Source organism: Pelodiscus sinensis, chromosome 28 (assembly GCF_052426305.1).
Source record: "Pelodiscus sinensis isolate ZL-2025 chromosome 28, ASM5242630v1, whole genome shotgun sequence".
NCBI lineage: Eukaryota > Metazoa > Chordata > Testudines > Trionychidae > Pelodiscus > Pelodiscus sinensis.
Genome location: NC_143079.1, coordinates 13,198,071 through 13,220,207, shown reverse-complemented (window position 1 = coordinate 13,220,207; position 22,137 = coordinate 13,198,071). Strand labels below are relative to the sequence as shown.

The window sequence follows — 22,137 nt, the reverse complement described above, 5'->3', positions numbered from 1 at the left end:
GGGCTGTCTCGTTTGATTGGCTGGGGCTTTTATTTCCACGGCGCGAGGCATGTGGCCCGTGCGACCGGCCCCCTCGCCCATCAGTCCTCCTTCTCGTCGCCGTGGGTGATGATGTAACAGAGGGATTTGTAATCGATGTTTCCCGCCACGTCGATGGGCGTCACCGCGAACATCTGCTCCACCTGGGCAGGAGAGACATGGGGGAGTCGTGGGCAGCGATTTCAGCGACTTCCGAGGGAGGGGCCACGTGGAAGGCCTGAGCCTGGGCACCAAAGAGCTGAGTGGCTGGCGGGCACCCAGGTCTGCCCCAGGGCATGTGAGCACCCACTCACCCAGCTAGACAGCTCTGAAACACACACACACACACACACACACACACACACACACACACACACCTGCCCCGAGGCATGTGAACACACACTCACCTAGCACAGCTGTGACACACACACACACACACACACACACACCTGCCCCGAGGCATGTGAACACACACTCACCTAGCACAGCTGTGACACACACACACACACACACACACACACACACACACACACACACACACACACCGGCCCCGAGGCATGTGAACACACAGTCACCTAGCACAGGTGTGACAAACACACACACACACACCGGCCCCGAGGCATGTGAACACACACTCACCTAGCACAGCTATGACACACACACACACACACCTAGCACAGCTGTGAGACACACACACACACACACACACACACACACACACACCTGCCCCGAGGCATGTGAACACACACTCACCTAGCACAGCTATGACACACACACACACACACACACACACACACCGGCCCCGAGGCATGTGAACACACAGTCACCTAGCACAGCTGTGACACACACACACACCGGCCCCGAGGCATGTGAACACACACTCACCTAGCACAGCTGTGACACACACACACACACACACCGGCCCCGGGGCATGTGAACACACACACACACACACACACACACACACACACACACACACACCGGCCCGGGGCATGTGAACACACACACACCTAGCACAGCTGTGACACACACACACACACACTGGCCCCGAAGCATGTGAACACACACACACCTAGCACAGCTGTGACACACACACACACACACACACACACCGGCCCCGGGGCATGTGAACACACACACACACACACACACACACACACACACACACACACCGGCCCCGAGGCATGTGAACACACAGTCACCTAGCACAGCTGTGACACACACACACACACACACACCGGCCCCGGGGCATGTGAACACACACACACACACACACCGGCCCGGGGCATGTGAACACACACTCACCTAGCACAGCTGTGACACACACACACACACACACACACCGGCCCCGGGGCATGTGAACACACACACACACACACACACACACACACACACACACCGGCCCGGGGCATGTGAACACACACACACACACACACACACACACACACACCCCGGCCCCGAGGCATGTGAACACACAGTCACCTAGCACAGCTGTGACACACACACACACACACACCGGCCCCGGGGCATGTGAACACACACACACACACACACACACACACACACACACACACCGGCCCGGGGCATGTGAAACACACACACACACACACACACACACACACACACCGGCCCGGGGCATGTGAAACACACACACACACACACACACACACCGGCCCGGGGCATGTGAAACACACACACACACACACACACACACACACACACACACACCGGCCCGGGGCATGTGAAACACACACACACACACACACACACACCGGCCTGGGGCATGTGAACACACACACACCTAGCACAGCTGTGACACACCCCTGCCCCGGGGAGCCATGCAAGTGTGGGGTAGAGGAAAGGGCCTGGCAAGTGGGGGCGGGGGATTCCTGCCAACTGAGGGGTTCAAGGCAGGGGGATTTCCAGGGACTACGGGGGGGGGGGAGGGGCTGTCTCACCTCCTCCGGGGTGAATTTATCTGCCTGGGTCAGCAGCAGCTGCTTAAACCTGCACACGAAACAGGAGACAGTGAGAGCCGGAGCCGTGGGGCTGGGCCCGTGGCCCTCAAGTGCCGGGGAGCCAGCGGCAGGGTGGGGCTTGTTCAACACCCACAGGCAGAACCGAACCTAGGGCCTGAGCCTCTGCAGCTTGAGCGAAAAGCCAGCGGGCTCCCTGCTAGGACCGCAGAGCACACTCGGTACGTGGGGCAGGGACCCACACCCAGCAGGTGTGAGGGTCACGCTTGCAGGGGCTGGAAGGATCGGAGAGACAGGGCCTGGGGGAGCTTGGGGCCAGGCCCCCTGGGACTAAGCAGCCGTTCCCACCGCACCCAGAGACTTTAACTCCCCGGTTTCTGAAGTGGCCCTTTTGGCCTCGCAGTGGCTGGGCCCCGTGTAGCCCTGTGCAGGCGGGACAGCTGCTCTCCACACTCCCCATCAGACAGCCTGTTCCCCCCAGCCATTTCCCCATTGGGCAGTGGGGCCTCCAGGGGCCCAGCCATGCCTCTGCTTGGCTCCAGCGCAGCCCGAGATTGGCTCCGGGCCGGCGCGGCTCCCTGCCCTGCCAATCATTGGGGCACTCGGGAGTCTGGCGCTCTGGGCCCAGCCTGATTTGCAGCCCCCTTCCCCCGGTTCCCATCGTGGTGAGTCAGAGCTGGGGTCGCGCAGCTCCCCACGAGGCACCAGGCCAAGCACGTCTGCCCCTGAGGACCCCCAAAAGCCAAGAGGAGGGACCCCTCGTGTCCCTTTGGGCCCTGGGGTGCTGCCCCCTCCCCCCGGCCTGGGGCGCTTTGACTCACTCATCTTTGTTCACGTGGCCGGTGCCGTTGGGGTCGAAGAGTTTGAAAGCGTTGAGGATGGATTCCTCCGGGTCAGTGCCTGGGGGCGGGGAAGCGGGTTGGCTCAGGGTAAAGGCCAAGGCTCCCTGCCACATTCCCCCAGCTCTAGGTCCCCTGCTTCCCTCAGCGCTCCAAACCCACGGGACAGAGCCAGCCCCAGACCCTCCCTCTCCATCTCCTCAGAGGTGCTGTGGCCAGAGCTCACGCCCGGCGCCTGGCATGGGGGAGCCGGCCGTGCTGAGGGGAGGCTGCTGGCAAAGCTCTTGAGTCGCAGCGCCTTGCGACTCCAGAACAGTCACCCCACACTGCGGGTGTCGCATCTGGAGGGTGCCAAGGGCAAGTGGGCAGCTGAGCTGAGGATGCCCCCGCGGTTTGAGGGCTTGTCTGGGCCTTGGGAAACCAGGGCCACCCCGCTGTGATCTTGGGCAGGTAATCCCGTCGCTCGGTGCCTCGGTTTCCCCATCTGTTTATCACCCTGCCTGGCCTCAATGGAGAATTCATTGTGGAGGTGCCCGGATGCTCTGGCGATGGGGCCTGGGGCACCCCAGAGGTAGCTAGAGCCCCAGTTTGAATGCCTCCCCCCCCCCAGCGCTCAGCCTAGGACAGCCTTGGGGGCGGCCCTCGGCTTGCTCACCATTCAGCTTCTCCCCAAAGAGTGCGAGGAAGACGGTGAAGTTGATGGGGCCCTTCCCCTCCTTCAGCATCTCGTCCAGCTCCTCGTCCTTCACGTTCACTTTCCCTGGGGAAGAGGGGGGGCCCGGTCAGAGCCCACCTTCCCCAGGACACGCCTGCCCCGTGGAGCCCAGCGCGAGGGATGCCCGGGCCCAGCACGAGCCGAGCAGGGAGGGGACGAGCACATCCTGCCATCCGATGGCAGCAGTGCATAGCGAACACTGAACTCTGCTCTGCCCCTCTGCTACCTGGGGGGCAGCGCTGGCTCGGCCTGTGTCTCTGGGCAGCGTCAGGGGCATGTCAGCCCCCCATCTCCCATCCCTGTCGGGGTCAATGCGGGGCCCGGCCTGTCAGCCCCCCATCTCCCATCTCTGTCAGGTTGGTGTGGGGCCCGGCATGTCAGCCCCCGCCCCCATTTCTGTCAGGTCGGTGTGGGGCCCGTCATGTCAGCCCCCGCCCCCATTTCTGTCAGGTCGGTGTGGGGCCCGGCATGTCAGCCCCCCCATCTCCCATCTCTGTCAGGTCGGTGTGGGGCCCGGCATGTCAGCCCCCCATCTCCCATCTCTGTCAGGTCGGTGTGGGGCCCGGCATGTCAGCCCCCGCCCCCATTTCTGTCAGGTCGGTGTGGGGCTCGGCCTGTCAGCCCCCCACTCCCCATTTCTGTCAGGTCGGTGTGGGGCCCGGCATGTCAGCCCCCCATCTCCCATCTCTGTCAGGTCGGTGTGGGGCCCGGCATGTCAGCCCCCCATCTCCCATCTCTGTCAGGTCGGTGTGGGGCCCGGCATGTCAGCCCCCGCCCCCATTTCTGTCAGGTCGGTGTGGGGCCCGGCATGTCAGCCCCCCATCTCCCATCTCTGTCGGGGTCAATGCGGGGCCTGGCACGCTGGGTCCCCCCAGTCTCTATTGGGGCCTACGGGCCGATCTCCATGGCAACAAACACGGAGCTGCCATCTCTGGAGGGCCCCAGTGCTCCCCTTCCCTTCCCTTTGACTCAGCCCCCGCGGCCGGGGCCCGGCCCCAACTGAACCCGCCTCTGGCCGGCTCCTCATGCCGCGGGGAGGCGCCGCGCTCGCCCCCGAGCTGGACCCCAGCCGGCCGTGGGCCGGGCAGGGGCGTCTCCCCCCCGGCGCAGGCGAGCGGAGCCGCCTTATCACCGATGACGCACGGGAGGAAATCACGAGATGCCAGGCTCAAGTGCCCGGTGGAAAGAGCGCGTCGGCCACTTCAGCCGCAGCCCTGCTGATAAGCAGGCCACGGGGGCGGCGGGGGGGCCGGGTATTTTTGGAGCCGGCAGCTGGCTTCCTCCACCGCTTTGCAACAGAAAGGGCTGGTCTTGGGAGAGCCGAGCTCCCGGCCCCACACCTGCACACACAGGGTGCCCACTCGCACCCTCCTTTGCTGGGCACCGGACCCGGGGCCCAGGGTGGGGGAGAATCCCCGGAGGGCTCCCCTCTTCCTCGGACCCGAGGTGCTGAGGGAGGGTGGGACGTCGGCACCGCAGGGCCGAGGAAGCCAAGAGACGCTTTGTGCAGGAGCCTCCCAATTTGCCTTTTTCCCTGCTCTGCGTCTGTGCAGCGCCCGGCCCCGGCTGGGGCGCCTGGCCACAGGCAGGAATACCAAAGCGAAACCCGCACCAAGCTGCCCCCGCGGCTGAAATGAGGGAATTTTGGATCCTTTCGGTTCCAAGTGAGAAACGGGCCCCGGTTTCTCCTACAGGCAACCGGGGAGCTCACTTCCGCCAGAGGTCGGGCCAGCCGGGAACCACTGCTGCCTCCCTGCCAAAGGGCAGGCTGCTCGGGGGGAGCTCTGAGACAGGGAGGGCATCACTCTGCATCTTGGGTTCGAATCCTGGCTCTGGTTAGCCCCTGTGTTCCTATCCGCCCAGTGGGGACCCTGCCCCGCTGGGGGGCGGGAGGGTAAACACATTAAAGATTGTGAGGGACTCTGGGGCCACAGATAGACCCTGAACCCTGCCAAGGAGAGCAGCCGGGACAGACCAGAGAGGTTCTGGCCTTGTTAGAGCTGCTCCGTGCCCAGCATAACTGCAGGGGGTACTTCAAGCCAGCAGCCAACCCAATGCAAAGGGCTGTGTAGACATGCTGAGGCTGGTTCAGACCAGGCTTACTCCAGGCCTGGCCTAGGCTAGGAGCCTGGGGCACTAGGGCCTAAGCCAAATAAGCTCTCCCGGCAGATGTGCCTGCTACTGGTATAACTGAATCTACAGCAGGGACTGCTCTTCACAACACAGCAGTGCCAGCAGGACCCTGTGTTGTGGATGGGCTGCCCTGGACCCTGTGTTGTGGATAGGCTGCCCTCCCTCCCCTGGGCACCCGCAAGCAGCCAATCAGCACATCCTGCCTCAGTTTCCCTTTCTTCCGTCCCAAGTTGACCATCCCTTCCACCACACTCCGGACCGGCAGCCATCTTACCCGCGCTGCAGCCACTGCAGTGAAGCAGACTGCAAACCCCAAAGCCACGCACACTCCCACGCCCCATCCTACCCCAGGTCGCCTGCCTGAGAGTTAGGGACCCTGTTCCCCAGGCCACCTGCCGGCCAGTCTCCAAGCTCTCTGAGCTCCCCCAGAATCCCCTCTCCTCGAGGGTTCAGCCACCCCCACTGAGCTGGCATCTCAGCTCTCCCCCCTAGGCTGCCCGCTCCCTAGGGCTCCCCAGCGCCTGCTGGTCCTGGCCCATTGGCTCGCTCGGCTTCTGCACCAGCTCATCCCCCGGTTGCTCCCAGACCCTGCTGGGGCAGGGGCAGCAAAGCTGGACCAGCCCCTTGACTTCTCCCGCCTCCCCAAACAGCTGCCAGGGTGTCGAAAGACACCAGCTGCCTCCTCTCCCCGGCTCTCTTGGGGGTGGCTACGTAGTCATGGGTGAACTGGGTCCGGCTTCCTCTGACAGGGCCCATGCTGTGGTCCCACCTCCGTGGGCAAGTCTGCACTGCACTTAGACCCAGGGGGGCCAGGCCCAGCTGACTCGGGCTCAGGGGCTGTTTACTTGTGAGCTCCTGCTGAGGCCCAGGCCCCAGAGCCCTGCAAAGTCTGCAGCCCCAGTTTCTGCCCCACAGTAAAACTGCCCCGTAGCCTGAGGAGCTACCTGGCCCAGGCCAGCCTGGGTGCCTAATCCCAGTGCAGACAGACCCCATTGTCTTGGCTGTTAGCTTGAGTTCATTAGGAACTGAGTTAAACGGAAATGCAGTAAGAGCCGTCACTGAATGGCTTCACGAAATCACTGCAGATTGTGTGCAGGGAAGGCCCGATGCCACGGTGATGAACACGGGATAGATAGATAGATAGATAGGGTGTGTGGGGATAGATAGATAGTCAGTCTGGGGATGTGGGGGGAGGGAAATGGGAGCAAATGAGAGGGGGTGTACGGGGACAGATGGAGAGACGATATTGTCTGACATTTTGGTCATTCTTTGGACACCTCTGAAGCTTTCGGGGAGAGACAGGCCGGGGGCTGGGGGGGGAGTGTTGCTGGGGCCAGGCATTTAGTGGTGATAACTATTAGGAGCTCTGGTTCCTGCCCCTGGCCAAGGTGCGGGGCGGGGGCTCACTCACCGAGCTGGGAGTAGGTCTCCTTCAGGTCTGATTTGGTGATAATGCCGTCGCGGTTCTGGTCGATGCAGCTGAATGCCTGGGCAGAGAACATGGTGCTCAGCCTGACCCAGCCTCGCACTCCTCCCTCCAGCTGGCATCCTCCCTGCTCCCTAGCCTGGCCCCAGCAGGAGTGGGGAGCTCCGGCCCAGCTTGCCCCAGCTGAGTCCTTTGGCCCCATGATGCCCTGCGACCCCAGAGGCTGACTCCTCCACCTTCAAGCCCCAGCTCCTGGAGTCAGGTGATCCGGGGAGACTCTCGGCTTTGGTTGCGAATGACTCCCTCGTGGCGAGGGAGAAGAGCTAGGAAACGTGGCCACAAGAGGCTCAGGAACCGGCCAGTGACGGGGACATGTGGTGCAAACTGGGAAAAGCCCAAGCTGGCTCCTTAATGTATATGGGGGCTTATAAGTCCTGCTTGCCTGGGGGGAGGGGCTCTGCAGGGTAGCCTGCAATCGGGGGCCTGTGCAGCCTGTCAGCCGACAGCAAGGGGGGGTGAGGGGGAGCAGCCTGCGTTGCCTCTCTCTGGCTTGGGTTCTTGTGCGTCCAGCTGCTGGGTGCAAAGCCGTAAAGCCGCGTCACGCGGCAGCCTCCCTGGGAGGAGACTGAGGCTCGGGCTCTAGCTCGCTCTGTGTGTGTGGAGACCAGCTGGGGTCTCCAGCGCGGAATGTGCCCCCTCCCCCCTTTGCAAAGGCCACGGCCCTGGCACTGCTCTGACCGTGGGCCATAGCCCGGTGCATGGCCCGGGATGCCCAGGGTGCAGGCGTCCACACGCAACGGCTGCGGCACCCTCACCTCCTTGAACTCCTGGATCTGAGACTGCTCAAACATGGAGAAGACGTTGGAGGAGCCCCGCTGGGCACGCTTGGCGGCTGCTTTGCTTCGGGTCCCCGCTTTCCGGCTGGCCTGCAGGAGAAAGAGCCAGAGCACAGGGAGTCCTGCTGTCCCCGTCAGAGCCAATGAGAGCACAGGGAGTCCTGCTGTCCCCGGCAGAGCCAATGAGAGCAGAGGGATCCTGCTGTCCCCGGCAGAGCCAATGAGAGCACAGGGATCCTGCTGTCCCCGGCAGAGCCAATGAGAGCACAGGGAGTCCTGCTGTCCCTGGCAGAGCCAATGAGAGCAGAGGGAATCCTGCTGTCCCCGGCAGAGCCAATGAGAGCACAGGGAGTCCTGCTGTCCTCGTCAGAGCCAATGAGAGCACAGGGAGTCCTGCTGTCCCTGTCAGAGCCAATGAGAGCACAGGGATCCTGCTGTCCCCGGCAGAGCCAATGAGAGCACAGGGAGTCCTGCTGTCCCTGGCAGAGCCAATGAGAGCACAGGGAGTCCTGCTGTCCCCGGCAGAGCCAATGAGAGCACAGGGAGTCCTGCTGTCCCCGGCAGAGCCAATGAGAGCACAGGGATCCTGCTGTCCCGGGCAGAGCTGGCTGGGGAAGAGCCCTCTAGGCAGGTGTCTGCACGGGGGCGGAGCAGGGGGCGCAGCTGCTAATGGGGGAAGGGCTCTGGGTCTAGGGGTGGGCGAGGGCTGAGGGCAGGGCAGGACGAGGTCCCCATAATCTCAGGGATGCCGAATTCTTTCCTGCTCTCTTTGGCTTCATGTTCTCCCCAGGGACTGTAGGGGCTGGGGTTGGGGCTGGGCTGGCAGCAGGAGCTCTGGGGGTTCCGAGGGCAGGGGGCTGTAATGGGGCACTGGGGGTTCTGGAGTCAGAGGGGGCGGTAATGGGGCTCTGGGGGTTCCGGGGTCGGGGGGCTGTAATGGGACAATGGGGGTTCTGGAGTCGGGGGGCGGTAATGGGGCACTCGGGTTCCGGGGTCGGGGGGCTGTAATGGGGCTCTGTTAATGGGGCTCTGGGAGTTTTGGGGTTGCGGGACTGTAATGGAACAATGGGGGTTCCGGGGTCTGGTGGCTGTAATGGGGTGCTGAGGGTTCCGGGGTCAGGGGACTGTAATGGGGTGCTGAGGGTTCCGGGGTCGGGTGGCTGTAATGGGGTGCTGGGGGTTCCGGGGTTGGAGGGGTCTGGTAATGGGGCTCTGGCACAGCCTATGCGGGTGCTCCGTGTCAGGGCGCTGCTGCAAGCCGAGGGGCTGCTCCCATCACATGCAGCCCAGGCCGCAGCGCTCTGTGCCCCAGGCGGGGAGGTGGGCTGGAGCCGTTCCACGGGGCCCCTGCCCACCGGAGCAGGCCCGACGGCTCCCTCTCCGAACAGCCCCGTCCAGCAGCCGGACGCTGGTTCCAGGCTGGAGCTGAGAGTCGGGGGGGGGGGGGAGGACACTCACCATCCTGCTGTGAGAGCTCCGCAGCACCTGTGTCGAGGGGCGCCGGGCGCCGCTATATACCGCTGCTTATCACCCGGCTGCTAAATTAGGAGCAGCAGAGGGGGAATGCGCCAAACTTGGCTGTCCCGGCGCAGCGCTGGCCGGGGTGATAAGGGCTGGAGGACAGGGACATTCCAGCAGGGTGGGGCCTGGGAGCGGGGCCGGGCTGCGTGGAGGGGGGCTCCAGGCCCTTACGCTGGTCACAAAGGCGGTTCGGCTCCGAATCAGAACAAGCCGACGCCGAGCGCCCGGGACAGGCAGGTTTCCAATCCCAGTTCGCGGTTTGGGCCCATCCCGGGGGCCCAGCCGTTCACGCAGGCCCCTGCCCACCGGCCTGGACAATACGCTGTTCCACAGTGACAAGAAAAGGGCCCCACCGAGCGCTGGCCCGCGGCCAGCCGGGCCGTACGGCGATGCGCCAAACGTCCGTATGGGCCCTGCGGCGGCGCAGCAAACACGCCCTCCTGCGCTGGGCGGGCGGGCTGGCGCGGCGCCGGCTGGGGACGTTCCCAGCTGGGCGAGGTGGATTTCCTGAGTAATTTGAGCTGCTTCCTCCTTCCCGGGGCCCAGCGGGGCTCAGATCCTTACGCAGCTCCCGCCCTGATCCCGTCCTCTCCCTCATCCGCTTCTGCCCCCTTGCTGAGTGCCGTGGGGCAACAACAATAACCCAAGGAGTGAGCCGCAGGTTCGGGGGAGGGGGCAGGGGCAGGGCTGCCTAGTGGCTACAGCTCAGCTTCAGGCGATGCGGGAGTCGAACCCTGGTTTGGAGCCGGTCGTGTGCAGCCACTTTCCAAACGCAGGTGCCCCACGTCCTGAGTTCCCAGCCTGGCGCACTCAAGTGTGGCAACCACCCAGAATTGTGGCCATTTCTGGAAACATTGCCCCAAGCCAGGCAGCTGGCAGGTCCGTGGGGGAAGCCCTTGGGAAACTGAGGCAGGTAGGAAGCAGGAATGGTTCTGATTTACAGAGTCCCCCTCCCACCTACAGATTCTGCCCCCCTCCCCCAGGTTCCTCCCTCATTCCTGGCCTGCAGCTTCTGCTGCGAAGGTTGCTGAGGGGAGGAATCCTTTGGCTTCCCTCATCCTCGTTCTACTCTAGGGTCACCTGCAGCAGCCCTGGCGCGGGGGCTTCCCTCCCACTTCCCATCGAGCCAGAGGGAGCCGCCGCCACTGAGGCTTTGGGGCTGGGCCCTCCAGAGCCCTGTTTCGGAGGCGTCGCCTCCAGCCAGCCGACCTCACCGCAGAAGGAGCAATGCGCTCCCCGCGGGCCACGCCACAGCCCAGACGCATGGGGGCCAGCTCCCAGGTGCAGATCACCCCTGCCCTTGGTTTGTGCTAGTGCCAGCTCTGTGCCGGCCAGGCGGACCCCTGGGCAGGGTTTTGGGTCTTTGTGCCCCCCAGAAAAGCCGCCCATGGCCGGGCTAACGTGCCATCCGAAGCACCTCCCCACGTCCGGTATCCACCGACCACACCCACACCAGCTCCTGGGGGCCAGAGCCCCTATGGCCACATGGCCCGGGCCCCCTACTTACAACCAAGGAACGGACTCTCCCTCCCCGCCCATGTGTGTGCTGATGGGTCTGAACCAGGAACCGGCCCCGGCTCAGTTCCACCGAACTCCAGTGTGGCTTCCCAGCCCTGCTGGTAAAGGGGAATGCTCGAATTTAACCCCCCGCCCCCATGCTGGGCAGCAGCCAGAGGGGCGAGAGGCCCAGGGCTGAGAGCCACTGAGAAGGACCCAGAGGGGAGTCGCCTGGGATTTAACCCACTTTCCCCATCCCCCTGAGCTGGGGGATCAGACACACGCAGGCAGGGGGGAGACAGGAGCCCAGCACATCTCCTGCCAAGAGCCGGAAATCGGGACAAAGACGGACATCCCAGAAAGGACGTCAACCTCATGAGCATCTGCCTCACGACTACAGTCCCGGCCCGACATCCATCCCCAAGCACCAGCCACCTTCCAAAAGGGTTGGAAGATTTTCCTGGCTGACTCAATGTACCACGGCCGTGACTCCCACATTCTGACATCCCTCCCCTCTCCTCCCCCGAGTCACTCTGCTCAGATCACCAGAGACTTTTCCAAAGTTGGAGAAGTGCTGAAAAGCTGGGAAAGACCAAACAAAACACTCCACACTGAAATCCCAATCACAATGGCTTTTTTTGGGAGGTAATTACAAGTTTGACAAGTTTGGTTGCTAGAGGTACTGACGGTGAGGGAACAGACTACGGAAAGGTACTTGACTTGGTACCGCACGGCATTTTGATTACAAAACGAGAACAATATCAAATTAACGTGGTGCACATGAAATTGAAAGCCGGCTAACTGAGAGGTCTCCACATGTCATTGTAAATAGGGAATCAGCGTCAAACAGGTGGGTTTCTAATGGGATCCCAAAGGGGCGATTCTTGGCCCGATGCTATTTAACAATTTTATTAATGGCTTGGAAGAAAACATAAAGTCGTCGCTGATGAAGTTGGCAGCTGGCACGAAAATTGGGGACGTGGTAAATAATGACGAGGACACGTCACTCAGACAGAGTTATGTGGGTCATTCGGAAAACTGAGTGCAAGCAAACAACACGCACTGTCATGGAGCTAAATGTAAATCTGTGCACCTAGGGTCAGAGGACGCAGGCTGTGCTTACAGGACGGGGGCCTGTATCCTGGGAAGCAGGGACCCTGAAAAAGATTTGGGGGGCTGTGGTGGGTAATTAGCTGAACCTGAACGCGAGTACAAGGCAGTGGCCAAAAAGCTGATACAACCCTGGGATGTATAAACGGGACTCTCAGATAGGAGCCGAGAGGTTATTTTCCCTCTGTACTTGCCACTGGTGTGACCTATTGTGTCCAGTTCTAGCTCCCACCATTCGGAAAAGATGTGGAGAAAACAAACAGAGAAAGATCGAACATGATCCAAAGTCAGAGACATCAAATTGAGATGGGAAATAAGGTGTCAATTTTTGACATTGTTAAACATTTAACCACTGGAGCAATTTACCTGTCACCGACATTTCAAATGAGGATCCTAAATTCTGACTTCCACAAGCCCCACTCCAGGAATTATTGGGCAACCCGTCTCTGGCTTGCACTGGGCAGGTCAGAGCAGACAATCGCAATGGTCCTGCCTGGCCTTGGCATCGAATGGGAACGGCCAACAGCCAGCATGTTGAAAACGCGGTGCTTTGTGTGCGAAAACCAAACAGTGAGAAAAAAGTCCCAGGGCAGAGCCAAGTCAGATTTCCCTGCAAACTTTTTCTGCCAAAGGAAACATTGTTCATTCGAAATTCTTTGCAGGCAAATTTGGAAATGAAAATTGGACTCAATTTGGGGGCTTTTGTGACCCTCTCAAGGGGGGAGGCTAAAGGAAGCTCGTGTTCCCGGATCCCAAAATAGCATCTCTTTGGTGCTGCCAGGAACAACCAGGCTGCGCGGGAAATACTGACAGCCAGGCAGCTCTGACAGCTGGGGGATGTGACACAGACGGTGCCTGGGGGGACACTGACAGGGGAGATGCAAGGGGTTGGGACCCGCCCAGAGAGTCCAAGCTAGGGCCAGAAGCTTCCAAAGAGCCAGAGATCAGAGGGCAGCAAGACCCGGCTCGTACATGACCAGCTCGGGCGTTAGGTGGCGCGTCTGTGTGTATTTGCCTGCTGCAGACAGCGCTTCCAATGCCGGGCTCCTAGGAGCTCCGGGGCAGAGAGCCAGAGGCTGAGTCTGTCATGGGCTTTGATTGAGTGAGGGGGCTTTCATGCAGGGGTCTATGCCCCCCCTAGGCCTGAGATGGGCAGGGAGCCATCGCCGGGCTGGGGAACTGTTCTCTGCACACACAGGAGAAAGCCTGAGACAGAGGGGTGAATTTCATCTCGACTAGAGTCATCAGACGGGTTTTATTCTTACGCACAGACACGAGTGAGTGGAAGCCCTGTATGTCCAGCGGAGGCGCACGGCAGGGGGGTTGGCGACACAAGGACAGTACGTGCGCCCACGTGTGGCCTGGCGTGGGCCTGCCATGCACGTCACGGGGCCGGGGGAGCGGCCGGCGGTCCCTGGCTTGTGTGCGTGTTACAAGGGGCCTTGCGCGCGGCGTGTGCAGGGGGGACGGGGCGGGAGCAGCAGTGTGTCTGGCTCACTGACAGCACGGGTCCCGCTAAGGAGAGGTCTCGCTGGATCCCACGCTTGCCAGCAACGAGCCAGGGAAGGGCCCTCAGACCACCACGAGTGCACCGCTGTCGCGAGCCCCCAGCGCCCCCCGAGAGGGAGGCCGGGCCCTGGGCACAGGGAGCAGGGATGGGCCGCTCCCATCAGGCCCTGTGTGCTCCTGGCAAAGGTCCCCGACAGAGAGCAGCTCTCGACTCGGCTGCGGCTGAGGACAAGGCTCTGTTCTCGGGAGGCCAGGCCTGGCCCTTGCCGCGCAGCCGGCTCCCACGGGAGCTGCCCTCTCAAGACCCAGCCCCAAGGTCCAGCGCCGGGGGCAGCGTTAGCACGGGCCCGAGGAGCGCGGGAGGGGGCCGGAGCCCCAGGCGGGATGCAAAGGGCTGGGCTGGGCTGGGGACGGCCGGTGGCGGGTGAGTCAGAGGCAAAGCTCCGGTCGGGGGGACGGACAGGGCGGGTGGGAAGCGAAACCGTCCCTCGGCTCCAGCCCGGACAGGCCCTCCGCCCCGACCCAGCCTGCTCTCTCGTCCAATAGCCAGCGAGCCAATGCCAACCAACCGGGGCGGTCGCTGGCTCCTCACCCGCCCCTCTGATTGTTTCCGCTCCTGGGCTCGCGCCCTCGAAAGAGTTCGGCCTAGAGCCACATCCCAGCCGCGGTGGCTCCTCCCGTGGTCCTTCGGCCAACGCCGCCTCACCGGCCAATCAGGCAGGACATTTTGCACGCTATCGCCGAGATGAGAGCCGCCCCCCTGCCGCTGCCCTCCTCCGACTGCAGGAAGGTGATGTCGCAGCCGGGCGTCAGCTGTCTGACGGTCGCGTGGAACCGGTCCTTGAAGCTGGGGAGAGAGCAGGCGGCAGGAGTCAGGCAGGGCGGGTCCCTTGAGCGCACAGCTCCACAGCCAGCGACTCGGCCGCTCTGTGCCTCAGTGTCCCCGCTGCGCCGCCGGCTCGGCACCGCCCGCGGGAGCGGTGAGCCGAAACACGGCGACGGGGTCGCCCCCGGAGAGCGTGCCGCTCAGACGGTGCTGGGTGCAACTCTGGGAAGGGTCTGATCTCAGGCTGACCCCCGTGGGCCTCGGCTTCCTGAGGAGCGTCCGAGAGCTCACGGAGCCCCCCAGCCAGCCCCTTTCAAGGCATCGTAGCTCTGCGCCACTCTGTGCCGTTTCCTCCCTTCTTCCCCTCTCCCTGCTGGCACCCAGAGGTCCCAGATCTCTGTGTCACAGGAAAAGGAGCCTGCCACGCCCTGCTGGCTGGCCAGGAGCACACGACTGCCATGGCAGCCCTAGGGCCAGCCCCCCATGCCGGCTCTCACCCCTGTTGGGGCCAGGAAGGCCGGGGTAAGGCAGACAGGCCGGGCTGGGGCCGGACTGGCATCTCACCCGCCCACCCCTTTCAATGGGCACGGCCGCTGCCGCATGCGCCCGCACCTGGGGTGGAGCTTGTACACGGAGCCGTCGACTCCCACGGTGATCTTCAGCCTCTCCTCGCTCCTGCTCTCCCGCATGCGGCTGATCACGCCGGCCAGCCCCGCCGAGCACAACTGGGCCGCCCGCGTGGAGACGCTCTCGCACGCCATCCGCACGATGTCGCAGTCCGTGAGCGAGGGCAGCAGCTCGAAGGACGCCAGGATGTTGTAGGTCTGCTTCCGGTCGTCGCCGTCGCTGGGCAGAGAGCGGGGGCACGTCAGGCTCCGAGCGCCAGGGAGTGCCGGGGGGGGGGGGGCAGGTAGAGAGGCAGCAGGACGGAGGCTGCCGGGAACAGCGAGTGGAGGGGGCAGACAGCTAGCAGGCTCCTAAGCCTGGTCGGCGGCTGGAGGGAAGCTGGCTTTGGTGACTCAGGAGAGGACACTTACTGAGCGCTCTGGGAAGCGTTCTGCTGGGGCGCCGTGCAGCTCTGCACCAGAGCTGGCTGCATTGCAGACTGCTCGCTCACATGCGATAGGGCGCAGCACAGGAACAGGCGCGGAGCTCGGGCGGCCCCAGAATTGCCCTCGGGGGGTTCTTGTCCCACCCAGCCCCTGAGGCAGACGGTGCTGGCCAGTGGCAGATACAGGAACAGGGCAAGCAGACTGAGCCAGCGTGTCTCCGACCTCACCCCTAGCTCCACCGGGCCTCCGGGAACCCTGCTTTACCCAAGCCCATGGGACTCACCCCCACCTGCCTCCAGCCCAGGCTGTGCTCTGGGCGGCTGGAGGGGTTACAGCTCGGGGGGGAGGGGGGCTGCATTCAGGACCCTGGCTTGCGCCTGGGCGCCGGAGGCCAGGCCCTACCTTTCGATCTGAGACATGAAGCGGGTCTCGAAGCTGCCCCGGGTTTTCAGTTTCTCGCTCGCCTCCCCGCGGAAGAGCAGATTTTCGTTGACCAGTTTTAGCAGCACCAGCCGCACGATCTCCCCCATGTACTTGCCCCCGATCATCTTCTCGTAGCTGGGGGGGAGGGGAGAGCACCGCCGGTCAGCGCCGCGAGGCCGGCTCTGCGCACAGCCCCCCCCCGGATCCTGCTCCCCAACTTCTCTGACTGGGGGCGCCCTGGGCCTAGCGACGGGGCTCAGCTGGGCCAGGCGGGTGCTGGACTGCCCCCTCCTCCCGGGACAGCGGCAGGCGCAAGGAGCCCCAGGGAGCGGCTCCTGATGGTGGCGGCCAACGGGAGGCTGGGCTGGGGCAGGGCGAGAGAGCAAAGGGCAGGGGCCGAGTGAGGAAAAGCACAAGGAAGAAACGGCCGGAGGGCGGATCTGTCAGGGCCTCGGGGTGCAAGTGTCGACCACGCTGTGTGTGGGTCGGGGGTGTGTGCGGGTGTGGGTGGGTGTGGGTGGGTGGGGATGGGTGTGGAGGTGGGTGGGTGTGTGGGGGGGGTGTATGTCGGTGTGTGTGTGGGTGGGTGGGTATGGGTGTGTGTGTGGGTGTGGGGGGTGTGTGTGTGGGGGTGTGTGTGTGGGTGGGTGTGGGTGTGGGTGGGTGGGGATGGGTGTGGAGGTGGGTGGGTGTGTGTGTGTGGGTGTGTGTGTGTGTGGGTGGGTGTGGGTGGGTGTGGGTGGGTATGGGTGTGTGTGTGTAGGTGTGTGTGGGTGTGTGTGTGTGTGTGTGGGGGTGGGTGTGTGTGGGTGTGGGGTGGGTGTGTGTGGGAGGGTGTGTGTGGGTGGGTGGGTGTGTGTGGGTGGGTGTGTGTGTGGGGGGGGTGTGGGGGGGTTGGGTGGGTGTGTGTGTGTGTGTGTGTGTGTGTGTGTGGGTCGGTGTGTGGGTGTGTGTGTGGGGGGTGGGGTGGGTGGGTGGGTGGGTGTGTGTGCTGCCGTGGTGGGAACGCAGACTGCTGTGTGGGTGTGTGCATGTGTGTGCATGCCTCTGGGGTGTGAGTGGAGATTGCTGGGGGGATGAAGGTTCCTGTGGTGGGTGGGAATCAGGCTGGATAAGTGATTCACTGGGGGGCGGGCTCATGCTGAGGGGCAGGGCAGACTGAGGAGCGTGCGAGGGATGTGTAGGTTTGTGTTTCTGAATGGAGATGGCGGGGGGGACAGACACGTGTTTGTGGGCGTGCGAGGGGCTGGTGTGTGCAGGTGTGCGAGGGGGCTGGTGTGCGTGTTTGCAGGCATGTGGGGGGGCTGGTTTGCAGGCGTGTGGGGGGGCTGGTGCCTGTGTTTGCGGGCGTGCGGGGGGGCTGGTGTGTGCATTTGTGGGTGTGTGAGGAGGCTGGTGTGCAGGCGTGCAAGAGATCTGGTGTGTGGGCGTGCGAGAGAGCTGGTTTGCAGGTGTGCGAGGGGGCTGGTGTGCGCGTTTGCAGGCATGTGAGGGGGCTGATTTGTGGGCGTCTGAGGGACCTGGTGTGCAGGTGTGCAAGAGAGCTGGTGTGTGGGCGTGCGAGAGAGCTGGTTTGCAGGTGTGCGAGGGGGCTGGTGTGCGCGTTTGCAGGCATGTGAGGGGGCTGATTTGTGGGCGTCTGAGGGACCTGGTGTGCAGGCGTGCAAGAGAGCTGGTGTGCGGGCGTGCGAGAGAGCTGGTTTGCAGGTGTGCGAGGGAGCTGGTGTGCGCGTTTGCAGGCATGTGAGGGGGCTGATTTGTGGGCGTCTGAGGGACCTGGTGTGCAGGCGTGCAAGAGAGCTGGTGTGCGGGCGTGCGAGAGAGCTGGTTTGCAGGTGTGCGAGGGGGCTGGTGTGCGCGTTTGCAGGCATGTGAGGGGGCTGATTTGTGGGCGTCTGAGGGACCTGGTGTGCAGGTGTGCAAGAGAGCTAGTGTGCTGGCGTGCAAGGGGGCTGGTGTGCATGTGAGAGTGTGCGTGTGGGAGGGCACATTGGCCGGGGTCAGTCCGAGGTGTGTCTGTGCCATGGGGGGGGGGGCCCGACGGAAAGAGCTGGAGGGGGCTGGGTAGCGGAAGTTGCTCTCACCTGTTCTAAGGGGCACCCAGGCTGTGCCCCCTTTGCTGGGCTCTGCGTTTCCAAGGCAGCAAACGCCCGCAGCTCCCGCCTGCCCGCTGCAGCCCCCAGCCCGGGACCTGGGACAGGGCCCTCCAGGGAGAGCCGCGCAGGCCTGCCTCTTGGCTCCTCGCCCCCCCCGTCACTACGGGCTGCCTGCCTGCCTGCCCTCCCCCCCAGAGCTGCGCAAAGCCCGCGGAGAGGACCCGTCCCCGCCAGGGCCGGCCGAGTCCTGCGCTGCGGCCTGGGGGCGGCCGGGAGGGCCGGAGGCCTGGGGAAAGCAGTGAGCGTGTCTGGCGTGGTGCTTACAGCTGCTGACCGGGGTTAAGGGAGGTCTCGTCCACCACGCGGTCGTACTCCAGGAGGAACTCGTCCAGCTCCCCCGAGGCCCCGAAGGCTCCCCACTCGGTGTTCACGCACATCCGGCCCTCCTCCCCCTCCACCAGTTCCACGTTCTGCATCTCCTCCATGTAGCAGGCGTTGCAGCCGGTACCTGGCGGGGACACGGAGCCGGGATGGGTCTCGCGGCCCCACGCCGGGGAGGTCAGGCCTGGCGAGGGGCCGCGAGGGAGGCAGGCTGCTCAGGGGCGGGAAGGGGGGACCCGATCTCAGGAGGACGAACCAAGAAGGGAACGAATATTGAACCCTGGTCTCACACCTCCTGGGGCTGGAGGCCGGAGAGTCATTAACCATGGGAACAATTTCCCAGGCCTTGGGGGGGTTCCGTCACTGGCCACTGGGAATTATTCGGGGAAGCCCCGCGGCCGGTGTTCTCCGCAGGGCAGCCACGCGGAGAGCGGGACTCTGTTCAGGCCACGGAAGCGATAAATCCGTGGCCCTGCCTTGGGACCTGCCCGGTCGGGGAGCCGCGGGGCCTCGTCCCTCGGAGGGAGCTGGCGGGGGGCAGCCGCTCGGAGCTGAGCTGAGCTCTGCTGGCAGCGAGTTTCAAACCCAGCTGGGCAGCGGGAGCGTGTTTACCCAGGGCGGGCGGAGGAGGCAGCCGGGTGCGAGGCCCAGATGGCGCGGACGACGCTAAGCAGAGAGCAGCTCCTGCACCCCATGGGGAGGCGGCCTGGCTTTCCCACCTGCCCCGGCTCCCCCCAGCTACCGTTCCACGAGGCCGCAGCCGGCCCAGCCCTGCTGGCCCTGACTCAGGCGCTCGGCGGCGGCCCTGCCTGCTCTCCAGGGTGGGGAATCAGCCAAGGCTGCAGGCTCGGCTCTGTGTGACGTAGTGGGGGTACCTGGCTGGTTTCTACACTGGCTCTGGGGTAACCCCCACTGGCTGCAGTTGGCCCAGAAGGACAGGCCATGAGTCATTATGCAAAGAACGTCTCAACCTGTCTGACCAGTCACCCCCCATGGAGAGGAACAAAGGAAGGTGGATGCTGCCCTGGCTGGGGGCAGGACTGGAAGAGGGGAGTTGGTTCCTGGCTGGAAAGCAGGCGAGAAGGAACTGGGGAGGGGGCTGGGATTCCCCTATCTCAAGGGGGGCACTGAGGCCTCTTAGCCCCCAGTTCCTGTAACCAGATTACATCTGTGCTGTGCTGTATCCTGGAGGAGCAATAAACTCCCCCTATTCTACTGGCTGGTGGAGTCTGTTTGTGGCATTTCGGGGTGCAGGAGACGGGGGACCCCAACGCACCATCACACTCTGCTCGCTGCCCTCGGAGGCCCACGTTCATCGGGAGCAGAACCGGGGCCTGAGGGGCCAGGAAGGGAACCCCACGGCGCGTTACGGGATGGGCCCTGGGCGGCGAGGGCCAGGGCTCTGAGGTGGCGCCGAGCTGTCTGCATCTCTGGGGTGGGGAAGGAGTTTCCCCCAGGTCGGACTGGCAGTGACCTGGGGGCAGTTTCCTCTGCAGCACGGGGTGCAGGTTGCTCAGCAGATGGTCTGGGGGGATCTCACATCGCAGGGGCGTGCCAGGCGGGGCCAGGCTCTGCCCTCCCCAACTGCCAGCCTGGCCCTGCCCGCTGCTCGCCCCCAGAACGCTCTGGGCCGCACGGACTGCAGGACGTGCCCAGGGCCAGGGGGCCGCCCGCGATGTCTGTGGGCAGGGGCTGTGCCCGGTGCACTCTGGTCTGAGGGAACCGCCCCGGAGGGCAGGTCTCTTACCCACGATCATGCCAACCTCGCAGCGGTGATCCTCGTAGTAACAGGAAATCATCGTCGCGACCGTGTCGTTCACCATGGCGACCACGTCCATCTCGAAATCCTGCGGAGGAGCGCGCAGGAGACGTTACGATTCCCCCGGCTGCCAGGGAGGCGCACTCCCCCCCCCCCCCCGTCCCCGCCGGCACAGCCCTGTCCAGGCAGGGCCTGCTGCTAGCAAGGGCTGCGTGGAGGCCTTTGGCACCCATCCGGATGGGATAGAGCGAGGATCTTGCCAGCCCGGCTTCCGGGCAGGAGTGGGAGCATCCCAGCGCGCCCACGAGGAGCCCCAGTCTCCCCCCCGGGGGCCCCTCCCGGAGGAACCACCGGGGCAGTCAGCCCGCGGGAACCGCGCGAGCCCCGTGTGCCGCTCACCCCTCGCCGCTTGATGGCGTCCCGCAGAAGGCCCACGATGTTGTTCCCTTCAGCGCCTGAGGCTTTGAAGCCCTTGGTCCAGTTGAGCAGGATGCCCTGCGGGGCGGGGCGAGGGTTAGCGCCGGGCGCCCCGAGCGGAGGAAGCAGAGCGCGGAGCAGGAAGTTCGCGGGTCCCAGTGGCTGCGGGCGGCGCAGGGCTGCTAATGCGTTCCCCTGGGGGCAGTTCCACCTCCCACCGCCAGGCAGCCCTGGGGCTGGAGGAGACCTGAGGGCAGCCAGTCCGGTCCCCTGCCCTCATGGCAGGACCACGTGTGACCTAGACCAGCCCAACAGGGCTTTGTCTAAGCTGCTCGTAAACATCTCGTTGCCCAGGCTAGTTCTTCCGGCGCAGAACCACCCAGGCAGGGAGTGTTCCCTAATGTCCAACCTGAACCTCCCTGGCTGCACGTCCTGCCCTCAGAGGCCGAGGGGAACGATTTGTCTCCCTCCCCCTTGTGACGCCCTTTTAGATACTTGAAAGCCGCCATCACGTCCCCTCTGTCTGCTCCTTTCCAGACCAAACAAGCCCAACTCCTTCAGTCTTCCCTCCGAGCTCGTGTCTTCTAGACCTTTCATCATGTCTATTGCTCTTCTCGGGACCCTCTCCGACCTGCCCGTCTGGCCCAGAACGTTCTGCCCCGCACAGGACACAGCCCTCCAGCGGAGGCCTCGCCCGGTGTCTGAGATCTGGGGTCAGCGTGCGAGGGAGCACGCGGGTGTGGAGAGGAAGCAACGAGTGTGAACGTGACAGGGGATCAGTCACTGCTCACCTCTGAATAAAGACGCCAGCCCTATGAAGAAGGCCAAAGGTATTGCGGCACCTAACTCCCATTGAACCCAATGGGGCTTAGACACCTTTGTGGGTCTGGGCCCAAGCGTTTAAGGGATGTGGAGCTCCCCCTGCATGTGACTGCCCTGGGGAGGCTGGGTACAGCTCCGTGGCCCAGCGGGTGAAGGGGCGATGGAGATCGGGGGGGGTCTCTCGGGTTTTCCTAGTCGCTCTCCCCCCTGGCCCGCCCTGGGCTCACCTTGTCAATGTCCTCGTGCCTCACGGGGAAGGAGAATGTGAAGCCCAGAGGCAGCTTTTTGTGTTTCATCTGGTGCTTGTCCAGGAAGTCGGAGATGCACTCGGAGATGTAATCGAAGAGCTGGAGAAGGGAGGCCCCAAGTCACCCCGGAATCACGAAATCCTGCCCGCCCCCTCCTGCCTCCGGGACCCCACTGGCCTCCTCCAAGGGACGTGTCATCCTGGGACACCCGGGTCCACACCCCCGTTCTCTAGCCTCTCGCCGGGCCACTCACAGCCTTGCCATTGGACCTCGCCTCAGTGGCTGATTGCTCCCCAGAAACCTTGCCCCCCATTCCATTTTCCATGGCGTGCACCCTAGAGACTTGCAGATGCCTGCAGGGACACACGCCCCGCCAGAAGGCACCCTACCCTTGAGATAGTGTCACGGCCCAAGCAACGGCTTGGGAGCGCTGCAAAATCCGGGCTCCCGGGTAGCTCTTCCACCCACACCCCTTCTGCTGCGCCGGGGCCTGCAGCCACCCGTCCTCGCTGGAGGCGCAGAGGAAATGAAAA

At 63.8% G+C, this 22,137-nt stretch overlaps 2 protein-coding genes across 4 annotated transcripts in view; both read right to left on the bottom strand.

Moving 5' to 3' along the window:
* Positions 1-11: 11 nt before the first annotated feature.
* Positions 12-9,814, bottom strand: MYL7 (myosin light chain 7). 2 transcript variants are annotated; one of them, XM_075910778.2, is made up of 7 exons: positions 9,402-9,814; positions 7,923-8,033; positions 7,093-7,168; positions 3,489-3,593; positions 2,816-2,894; positions 1,977-2,025; positions 12-182 (listed from the first exon to the last, which is right to left on the bottom strand). In XM_075910778.2, exons 1-7 carry the CDS (start codon positions 9,402-9,404, stop codon positions 81-83), a joined length of 525 nt encoding a protein of 174 aa, XP_075766893.1. In that variant the 5' UTR covers positions 9,405-9,814; the 3' UTR covers positions 12-80. The 2 variants fall into 2 exon arrangements, with proteins under 2 accessions (XP_075766893.1, XP_075766894.1); XM_075910779.2 differs by lacking the exons at positions 7,093-7,168; positions 7,923-8,033; positions 9,402-9,814 and adding an exon at positions 5,260-5,378.
* A 1,764-nt stretch (positions 9,815-11,578) lies between these two features.
* The window catches only part of GCK (glucokinase), a 38,065-nt gene continuing 27,506 nt past the window's right edge, over positions 11,579-22,137 (bottom strand). For both annotated transcript variants that reach the window (XM_089773793.1, XM_075910755.2), the window contains 7 exons: positions 21,584-21,703; positions 20,517-20,612; positions 20,106-20,205; positions 18,302-18,485; positions 15,861-16,016; positions 15,019-15,252; positions 11,579-14,427 (listed from right to left, as the gene is read on the bottom strand). In XM_089773793.1, coding sequence (XP_089629919.1) covers positions 14,283-14,427; positions 15,019-15,252; positions 15,861-16,016; positions 18,302-18,485; positions 20,106-20,205; positions 20,517-20,612; positions 21,584-21,703 — 1,035 coding nt within the window. In that variant the 3' untranslated portion in view covers positions 11,579-14,282. The remainder of the gene's footprint in view (positions 14,428-15,018; positions 15,253-15,860; positions 16,017-18,301; positions 18,486-20,105; positions 20,206-20,516; positions 20,613-21,583; positions 21,704-22,137) is intronic.